General features: G+C 45.6%; 1 protein-coding gene across 1 annotated transcript; it reads right to left on the bottom strand.

Annotated features, from left to right (window-relative positions):
- Nucleotides 1-246: 246 nt before the first annotated feature.
- CREBL2 (cAMP responsive element binding protein like 2) lies at nucleotides 247-10,007 on the bottom strand. The gene is made up of 4 exons (XM_034440383.2): nucleotides 9,861-10,007; nucleotides 8,247-8,444; nucleotides 4,581-4,728; nucleotides 247-1,561 (listed from the first exon to the last, which is right to left on the bottom strand). Exons 1-4 carry the CDS (start codon nucleotides 9,873-9,875, stop codon nucleotides 1,557-1,559), a joined length of 366 nt encoding a protein of 121 aa, XP_034296274.2. The 5' UTR covers nucleotides 9,876-10,007; the 3' UTR covers nucleotides 247-1,556.

Below are 10,007 nucleotides of genomic sequence, written 5' to 3'. Positions count from 1 at the left end.
CTTAGGTCTTATTTTGGGGGAAATGCGATACTAAATGGACCCATTTGGCTGACAGTCTTAACTGGCGCTTATTTTGGGAGTAGGGCTTATATTACGAGCATCCTGAAAAATCACGCTAGGGCTTATTTTCTGGTTAGGTCTTATTTCTGGGGAAATGCGATACTAAATGGACCCATCTGGCTGGCAATCTTAACTGGGGCTTATTTTGGGAGTAGGGCTTATATTACGAGCATCCTGAAAAATCACGCTAGGGCTTATTTTCTGGTTAGGTCTTATTTCTGGGGAAATGCGATACTAAATGGACCCATCTGGCTGGCAATCTTAACTGGGGCTTATTTTGGGAGTAGGGCTTATATTACGAGCATCCTGAAAAATCATGCTAGAATTTATTTTCCAGTTGGGTCTTATTTTTGGGGGAAACAGGGTAATTAATGAAGTCTTGAATTTAGCACTGAACTTAGTTTAAACGGTCAACTCAATCCACAAAGGGCTGGTTGTGTGCTAAGACAGCGATAGCAGCATCACACCAGGCACCCGCGACACGACACACCACGAAGACGATGATCTGTGCATGCAGCGGCAACGAAAAGAGGGGTTGCTTGGCCAAAGAGTCCCACGATTGCAACCTCACACATCCTAACAATCCGTACCAATATCTTCACCCCATACTGCAGGCAGGGCACCCTCGCTTTATGTACATCATCTTACGACCGAGATGACACGGGAGTCAAAGACTTCACAATTCCACAAGTACAGACTTAACTCCACTAGTTCAGAGACATCTGAAGGAAAAGAAGGCGGCGACATATTGGCCATCTAGAGCAAAGTATTATCAGCATGCGCTATACCGGTATTTTTTCAAACTTGACCGCTTAAGGTCCGTGGACTTCAACTACCAGAATTCTCATCAATGGCCATGAAGGTTAGGGAATTCTGGGAATTGAAGTCCGAGCGTCTTAAAATGGCCCCGTTTGAAAAACACTCTGATATATATATATATATATATATATATATATCCAATGCAAAACAGGCTATCCCGTGAATAATAAACTCTACTTCTCTCTATATATAGTATTTTCCTTAAATAAACACTAAATACAGTAAATAATAAAAAACGAAATCAAAAGCATAATTATAGGCCTGAACGCAACAAAGGAGAGTTTGGTGGCCCAATCCCTAGGAAAAACAGGTGTCTCCCCTTTTTCTCAGCCACTTCTACCCACAAAATGTACCCGAGTTTCTAATACATTTTGGAATAAACTTGGGGTTGACGTAATCTCGGGCCTTTCCTTCTCTGCTTCAAGCAGCTATTCCTGCAGACGCCGGGATGTTGTTTAATTAGATCAAATGGATCGAAAGGATTTTACTTCTGCCCTCTTGCTGTCAGGCTCATTTGGAAAGTCAGCTCAAACTTCCAACTGCAATACAGCTGAACGGTTGATATGGCCAAGGATGAGCACACGAAGTCCGTAGATTACTGCTTTTTTTTTTTTTTTAAATCATCTTCGTTGTTGTTGTTGTTTAAAATATGGGCTTCAGTCTGCTTGGACTGACCTTCACCCTGGAAGAGAAAAGAAACGTGTTTTACATTAGAGTTTTATGTGGTCAGACCCCAATTCTGCAAGCGGGTGTTTTTATTTAATTTATTTACAGCCAACTAAAATATGTACCGGAGAAGTGGTGAAATCCTCTGCGGGTTGCGACCGGTTTGCTGGCCGCGCATGCACGCTGCGCACCAAACGCACGCTGTGCGCGTCAGTGGGGAAATGTAAAATTTGTTACTACCGGTTCTGTGGCCGTGGCTTGGTGGGGGGGAGGGTAATGTGACGGGGTAGGCGTGGCCAACTTTTTTTTTTTTTTACTTTTAAAAGCATTTTTTCTACAACCTTAAGAGGTTGCAGAAAATAATGCTTTTAGAAGCCTCTGACGATCAGGCATCTCGGCTGGGATCGCCAGAGGCTTTTAAAGGCATTTTTTTTTCCTACAACCTCTTCGGCCAAAGAGGTTGCAGAAAAAAATGCTTTTAAAAGCCTCTGACGATCCCAGCTGAGCCATGCGATCATCAGAGGCTTTTTTTTTTAACTTTTAAAAGCATTTTTTCGGCCAAAGAGGTTGTAGAAAAAATGCTTTTAGAAGTTAAAAAAAAAAAGTCTCTGATGATCGCACGGCTCAGCTGAGCATGGGGGGGGGGCAGGGATGTTAGCTACCGGTTCTCCGAACCGCCCACCGCCATCGCTACCGGATCGGGTGATCCAGTCTGAACCGGGAGCATTTCACCCCTGCTGTGCATGCGTCTATGCAGTGCGCGCTAAACGCATGCTTCTTGCAGGAAAAGGAGCCGTTTGAAGGTAAGTAGAACAGCGAGGGGGGAAACAGCTGTGCCGCGCGATTTAGATTCGCTAGAAATCAGGATTTCCTGCTTTCTAGCGAATTTAAATCGCGCGGCACAGCTGATCATCGGAAATACCGGTTTGGACAAACCGGTAGCTTTTTTCTACTACCAGTTCACCTGAACAGGTAGCTTTTATTACTACCGGTTTGCCCAAACTGGTGCGAACCGGTAGCATTTCACCCTTGTACTGGACACAATCCTTGCCTGAGGATCCTCACATGGGGTGGAAGTTAAAGGCAAGAGAAGGAGCACAGCACAAACATGATGGCATGCTGGCTTTTGCTCAGATCCAGATCCAGCTGAATGCTACACTAGAAGGAAGCAGCAACAGGGGTGTCGTTTCCGAGGAGCCTGGAGTGAAGCTCCACTCCCAGCATTTTCATTTGTAAGCCACGAGAGTCATAAGCTGAGGCATCCCGCCTTTTTTGCAGCCACCGTAAAGCAAACATGATGGTCGTAGAGCACCAATTCTTATGAGTGGGTTTTTTTTTCTTTCTGTCCTGGAAATCGATCGAAAAGGCTGGAAACCGGCAAAAACTGTCGTAGATCGTGGCCACAACATGACTGTGGAAATCTGCAACCAGCCGAAAAGTGAGCTGGTCAGCCAAGCACTCATAATATGGTCATGTTTCTGGGGAGGGTGGAGAGTGCCGACTTCCAGAACTGGGTCATAAGTATCTATTTGCGGAGGATGGGTTCCTACCAGTAGCAAGAACTACTGGTACTCAAGACTGCCAAGGAGGTCTGGGAAGAAATTCAACCTCAGCCAGACCCCTGATCTAAACAGCCTTTCTCCTTTGACCACAGATGGATGGAGGTGTGGCCTGCCAGCGGCAAGTGGATCTGGCAGCAGATTCGGACAGTGAGGAAATTGGGGAGGAACATGGGCCAGTCCTGGAGTCTGGGGAAGGCTCCGATGAGGGCTCTGCGTCGGAGGTAGAGAGGGGACCAGGGCCGTATGCCAGTTATCAGCTGCCTTTGGAGTTGGATATCAGTGAGGCAGATGAATAGCTGGAGCCTGTTCCTAGTGTGTGCATGCACAGAGTTGCCAGACGAAGGGAAAAGCTAAAGAACAAGGGTCAACCTGGGAGTAAGGCAGGGGTGAAATGCTCCCGGATCCAACCGGATCTCCCAGTACCAGTAGTGATCTTGGCCGTTGGTTCGGCGATCCGGTAGTGATGGCGGAGTGAAGCTCCACCCATCCACCCGAGTGTCATTTGTTTTTTATCTTCTGCGCATGCGTGGGTTTTGCGCATGCTCAGGTCTGCGTGCGCACATGATGCGCGTGGGCTTCCGAACCGGTAAGGAAGGTAAATAGATTTCACCCCTGGAGTAAGGTGGACAATGAATGGCCCCTCCCAGAGGGAATAAAAGAGGAGCGAAAGGGGAGTGGAGTTTGCAGGAGACAACTAGTTCATTCTTGCATTCTCCCAGGGTGCGCATGCGCAGAGTTGCCAGACGAAGGGAACAGCTAAAGAACAAGGGTCGACTTGGGAGTAAGGCTGCAGGTGGACGATGAATGGCCCCTCCCAGGGGAACAAAAGGGGAGTGGAGTTTGCAGGAGACGATTGGTTCTTTCCTGCATTCTTGCCAAGTATTGTGGTGTCTGAAAGATATCGGCCTGGCCACTCTCCAAGCCTGATAAAGGTCGGTGATTGTGAACTATCTTGAAAGACTGCGGGAGAGGAAAGACTTAGCTGGAGAGGAATTCACTGTAAATTAAATAAAAGGGGTTTATCGGGACGAGGATTCGGCTTCGTGCTGCTGGGGAAGCCTAGGTCAGAACAGATGGCAGCCACGGAGCCTTGATAGTACAGTGGTCTAAGGCACCCTGTTATTAACACAGCTGCCTGCAATTTACTGCTGGTTCGAATCTCTCCAAGGCTCAAGGTTGACTCAGCCTTCCATCCTTTCTAAGGTAGGTGAAATGAGGACCCAGTTGTGGGGGCAATAAGCTGACTTTGTATAAATATACAGAAGTATGAAGGCTATTGCTTAACGCATTGTAAGCCGCCCTGAGTCTCTGGAGAAGGGCGGCATATAAATCAAATTAAAAAAAAAAAAAAAAAAAAACCCTATCTCCTGGGAACCAGATTATGACAGGTTTATTTTTTTTATTTTTTTGGCACCCTGCCTGCCTCTGCCCCCGGCCGTAACGAAGTGAAGAATGGCGTAAACTGGAACTTACTAGAACTGTGGCTGTTGGCGTCGCTCTTTACGGCTCTGGCCATCTTGCCGACGTTCTGCTGAGGCTTGCTTTGCTCTTCTCCGCTGAGGAGAGCTTTAATTTCAGAGGGGATTTTTCCTTGGTCCATTGCCATGCACCACTGCTTGTACTGAAAGAGAAAGACGCAACGCAAAAAAAAAAAAGAGAGAGACGTTAAATCATATTCCAAGTTTTTAGAACTTGGGAGGTTCCTGGCATTTATTGCTCCTGTGTTATATAAGCTTTGGAATAAATTATAAATCTGCCTAAATAAATCCGGGTTTCGGCATTTCACACAACTTCATGAGCCGTAAGAGCAAGACTCCAGCAAGGATTCAATATAGGTAGTCCTCGACTTACAACCACAATTGAGCCCAAAATGTCTGTTGTGAAGTGAGACATTTATTAAGTGAGTTTTGCCCCATTTTAGGAACTTTCCTGCCGCAGTTGTACAGTGAATCACTGCAGTTATCCCTAAGGTGCCTTTTCAAGAGGCAATTGGGACTTTCTGGTTTTTCTTTGAAGACGTTTCGCTTCTCATCCAAGAAGCTTCTTCAGCTCTGACTGGATGGTGGGGAATGGAAGGATTTATACCAGTGGTGAAATGTAAATTTTGTTACTACCGGTTCTGTGGGCGTGGCTTGGTGGTGGTGGTGGGGTAATATGACTGAGTGGGCGTGGGCAACTTTTTTTATTATTATTTCTTTTAAAACCATTTTTCTACAACCTCTTTGGCTGCAGAGGCTTTTTCTTTTTTTTTAAGCCTCTGACAATCGCAGCTGACTTGCCTGATCAGCAGAGGCTTTGTTTTTACTTTTAAAAGCATTTTTTCTATAACCTCTTTGGCCGAAGAGGTTGTAGAAAAAATGCTTTTAAAATTTTTTTAAAAAGCCTCTGATGATTGCGTGGCTCAGCTGGGCAATGGGGGGGGGAGCAGGGATTTTTGCTACCGGTTTTCCGAACCACCCGCTTCCATCGCTACCGGATCGGGCGATCCGGTCCGAACCGGGAGCATTTCACCCCTGATTTATACTCCTTGCAGACAGCTGGTCATTTGCACCTGAGTGGTGCAAACTCAGGTGACCTTGACAAGACAGATATACCATACACCGCCAGGAGGCCTCAAAGACTCTCTAAAAGAATGCAAATGACCAGCTGTCTGCAAGGAGTATAAACCCTTCCATTCCCTACCATCCTCTCAGAGCTGAAGAAGAAGCTTCTTGGTAAGAGATGTGAAAGGTCTTCGAAGAAAAACAAGAAAATCCAGTTGCCTCTTGAAAAAGCACCTTTGGGACAACTATGACCTGGATGACTGAGAATCTACATAGACATCACTGCAGTTGATAAATTAGTAATACTAATACTAATACAATATAGTTGTTAAGTGAATCTGCCTTCCCGATTGACTTTTGACTTTGTCAAAAGCTGCAAAATGGGATCCCATGACCTTGGGACACCACAACGGTCATAAGTATGAACCAGCTGCCAAGCATCTGAATTTTGACCACGTGATGATAGGGATGCTAAAAATGGTCGTAAGTCGCTTTTTTTCAGTTGTAACTTTGAGTGGTCACTAAATGATTTATTGAAAGTGGAGGACTGCCCGTATCCTGAAAAGTTATGCGCTCTTTTTTCAAGCAAATAGGAGGGACAAGGAAACAGACGTGAAATGTTGAAAAGGTACATATGTAAAAATGTATGCAAAACTGCATAGTACCTGCATAACCTTACATTCTGCTTTTTCTTTTTTTGGTATATTTTTTTTTATTTTCTTTTGATACAAACATTACATCTCTCATTAAACAGTGTGTCATCTTGGTATAAAGTTCTTTGTGTCTTAACAATTAAACTTACCACCATATTCATTTCTTACATTCATTTTTATATTAACACTAAATAATAATAATACTAATAAAATAACATAAACCTAACATTTCTCTTAACTTATCTAACTTTACAATATATTGCTTTCATATTTATTCTCTAAAATAACTCCCATATGTTATAATAATCTGATTCTTCCTTTCCTTGAATTGCAAGTGTTAATCTATTCATTTCTCCACATTCTAATATTTTCTTAACCACATTTTCATCTGTAGGGATCTCTTCGCCTTTCCAAATTTGTGCAAATACGATTCTAGCTGCTGTTATTACATGGATAATCAGATATACAGTTTCTTTACTATAAGTTCCCGGTAAGATCCCCAACAGGAATAGCTCAGGTTTTAAATCGATATGCTGTTGCGTCCTCTTCTCCAGCCACATACACATTTTTGCCCAATATCTTAAATTCTGCTTTTTCTGACCCTGAGCATCAGCTGCCATCATTCAGGACCTTTAAAGATCAAAGCCAGCACAATTGGCAAGTCGCCTTTGTCGATTTGTCTTTCATTTTCAAGAAATTCCACACAGCTTTTTGAGAAACAGTTCTCAAAGCCACTCACGGAGTAAAAATAGATGATGACGACAAACGAAAACGTCTGCTCTAGTTCTCACGTGTTCTTCCTTGAGCAGGCTTCTTCCGTCATGAAAGCCTCGGTGACAAAAATGGTTCTCGGCAGCTTCCCACTTTCAAGATGTCCCACCAACAGCAGTTGTTGGAACTCTTTGCCACTGGGCACACCTGATGCACTGTGAGTTGAGCTGTTGAGCTCCAGGCCCACGGAACAACGAGGAAGGGCTAATCCTTATTAGACTCCCATCTGCATGAACCTTGAGCCCACAATACTAGGGGCCCATTGGATTGTTACCTATGATTACATGCATTGAAAGTTTGCTAATGTGACACCTAGCAAGATCTTTGTTTAGGGCAGAGGTCGGCAACTCAAAGAGCCAAAAAGATCCTAACTCGAAGCCTCCCGTTCAATTCTGGAGCCGACCGGAAGTCCAGTTCCCCCACCATAGAGTCTCCTCCTAGCGTGGCGTCCTTTTTCCTCTACCTGTCCTAACCAAAAGCCCTATCAATTGTGGAGCTGACCAACAACAGGGAGCTGCAGCAGAGAGACAAAAGAGCCACATGCGGCTCCAGAGCTGTGGGTTGCTGACTCCTGGTTTAGGGAAATAGCAATAGCACTTATTTTATTTTTTATTTTTATTTGATTTATATGCCACCCTTCTCCGGAGACTCAGGGCGGCTTACAATGCGTTAAGCAATTAGTATATAAGCACTTAGTATATAAGCACTTAGACTTATATACCGCTTCACAGTGCTTTATAGGCCTCTCTAAGTTGTTTACAGAGTCAGCCTATTGTCCCCAACAATCTGCGTCCTCGTTTTACTCACCTCGGACGGATGGAAGCTGAGTCAACCTTGAGCCTGGTGAGATTCAAACTGCCGAATTGTAGGCAGCCGGCAGTCAGCAGAAGAAGCCTGCAGTACTGCCCTCTAACCACTGCACCACTGTGGCGCAATCAAATGGGGGTGGATTGTGGATAACCAAGGAGTCAAGCTATGCAGGAAGACACGGCGGGAATAATGGGAAATTTCAACTACCCCAACATCAGCTAGGAATCAAACTCACTAGCGATCAATTGCACCTCAGTCAGAAAACTCAGGAACTTTTTTTAAAAAAAAAAAACTTTGGGGAACGGGAAAAGCAAAAGGGAAAACAGAAAAGAGGGAAAAGGAAAAAGGGAAGAGATGCTTACCATTTCCAGTTCTTCTCTAAGAGCACAGATGGCTCTTTCCCGGCTTGAAACCAGCTCTTCCAAATATTGGTACCTCAGTTTCTTCCTTGCTCTGCATTCCCTCGCGCTCTGCCGGCTCCTCTCGAGTTTGGCTTTCAAATCTATTTTAGCTGGTTTACGGCCCCGTTTACCTGGTTTCTTCACTTTGCCACCAGCTACCTGGGGTAAAAAAAAGAGAAGAAGGTAAGAAAATCTATTGTGAAGGATGTACACAGATGGGTTTCTCTGGAACGACCGCTATGAAAAAAAACAAACCCCGAGCATTAGAAACCAACTGTGAGGGAGACAGATTTGAGAATCCTAGAAATAAGCCAGCCTTGCCTGAAACCACAAACCTTTTATTCCAGTTTAATCTAGGCCAGTATTTCTCAATCTCAGCAATTTTTGAAGCTATGTCAACTTAAATTCCCAGAATTCCCTACCTGACTGAGGAAGTTGCTGAGTTTGAGCACAAGAGCATCACATGTGGCATCTTGATAATCCTGAATAAAATGATTGATTCTCACAAGTATGATGACAAACAGCACAGTGGTGGAATTCAATTTTCTTTTACTACCGGTTCTGTGGGCGTGGTATGGCTTGGTGGGCGTGGCTTGGGCATGGCAGGGGAAGAATACTGCAAAATCTCCATTCCCTCCCCACTCCATGGAAAGGATGCTACAAAATTCCCATTCCCTCCCCACTCCAAGGGAAGGATGCTGCAAAATCCCCATACCCTCCCCACTCCTGGGGGAAGGATACTGCAAAATCCCCATTCCCACTCCACTCCACTCCACTCCAGGGGAAGGACGCTGCAAAATCCCCATTCCCTCCCCACTCCTGGGGGAAGGATATTGCAAAATCTCCATTCCCACCCCACTCCTGGGGCCAACCAGAGGTGTTATTTGCCGGTTCTCCGAACTACTCAAAATTCCCGCTACCGGTTCTCCAGAACCTGCTGGATTTCACCCCTGCTATAATCCCTGGATGGGGGACCACCAGGAAATCAAAGATACATCTTTGGGAGAAAGGAAGGGCCAAAAGGGCCTTTACTTGGGGCCAAGGAAGCTGCACAGTTATCTTCTGACTCGCCTGGAGGAAATATTTATCCATTTTAAAAGCAGGGAATTAATTAATTTTTTTCCCCAGGGGGGAAAAATTGTAATCCAAGAGGGGGAAAAGTCACAGGAAAAGGGCCAAAATGCATCTTCTTAGCACACAAAACCACTCCTTTCATGGGGGGGGGGGAAAAATCCCCAGGGGTGGTTGGGAGAAGAGCCCATTATAGCAGTTGCCGAGGCGAGCAGTTTCCATTTCATCCTTGGACAAGGCACCACTAAGAAATCCCAGGGCTGACCAAGAGGAGGCAGAGAGCCGGCCCTTTTTCTTGACTTTATTTATTTTGGAAAATTTAGATCATAAATCCCTGTATGAAGGCCCAAGGCGGGTCAAAACTGAGGCCCGGGAGGCGCTTGGGGACGATTTGGATTTTTGGATGGGAGACCACGAAGAAATCCCAGGTCCAAACCACCCCGGAAGAAGGCGGCCAACCTCTGAAAGCCCCGCCCCCCCGGGAGCCCCTCCCAACCTACTCACTTTGCTTTCGTCCATTAGGCCGCTGGGAGGGTCTCCTCCGCCGTCGTCGTCGCCGCTGCCGCCCGCTAATCTGGATCCGGGCTCCGAGGAGAACCAGGCGCTCCCTCCATGGCAGGCCGCCGGCTGCTTCCCGTCTCCAGGACACGG

The sequence above is a fragment of the Pantherophis guttatus genome, chromosome 7, assembly GCF_059756535.1.
Source record: "Pantherophis guttatus breed Tessera chromosome 7, ASM5975653v1, whole genome shotgun sequence".
Classification (NCBI taxonomy): Eukaryota; Metazoa; Chordata; class Lepidosauria; order Squamata; family Colubridae; genus Pantherophis; species Pantherophis guttatus.
Note: the sequence above shows the minus strand (reverse complement) of the source record. Positions and strands in the feature narration are given on the sequence as shown.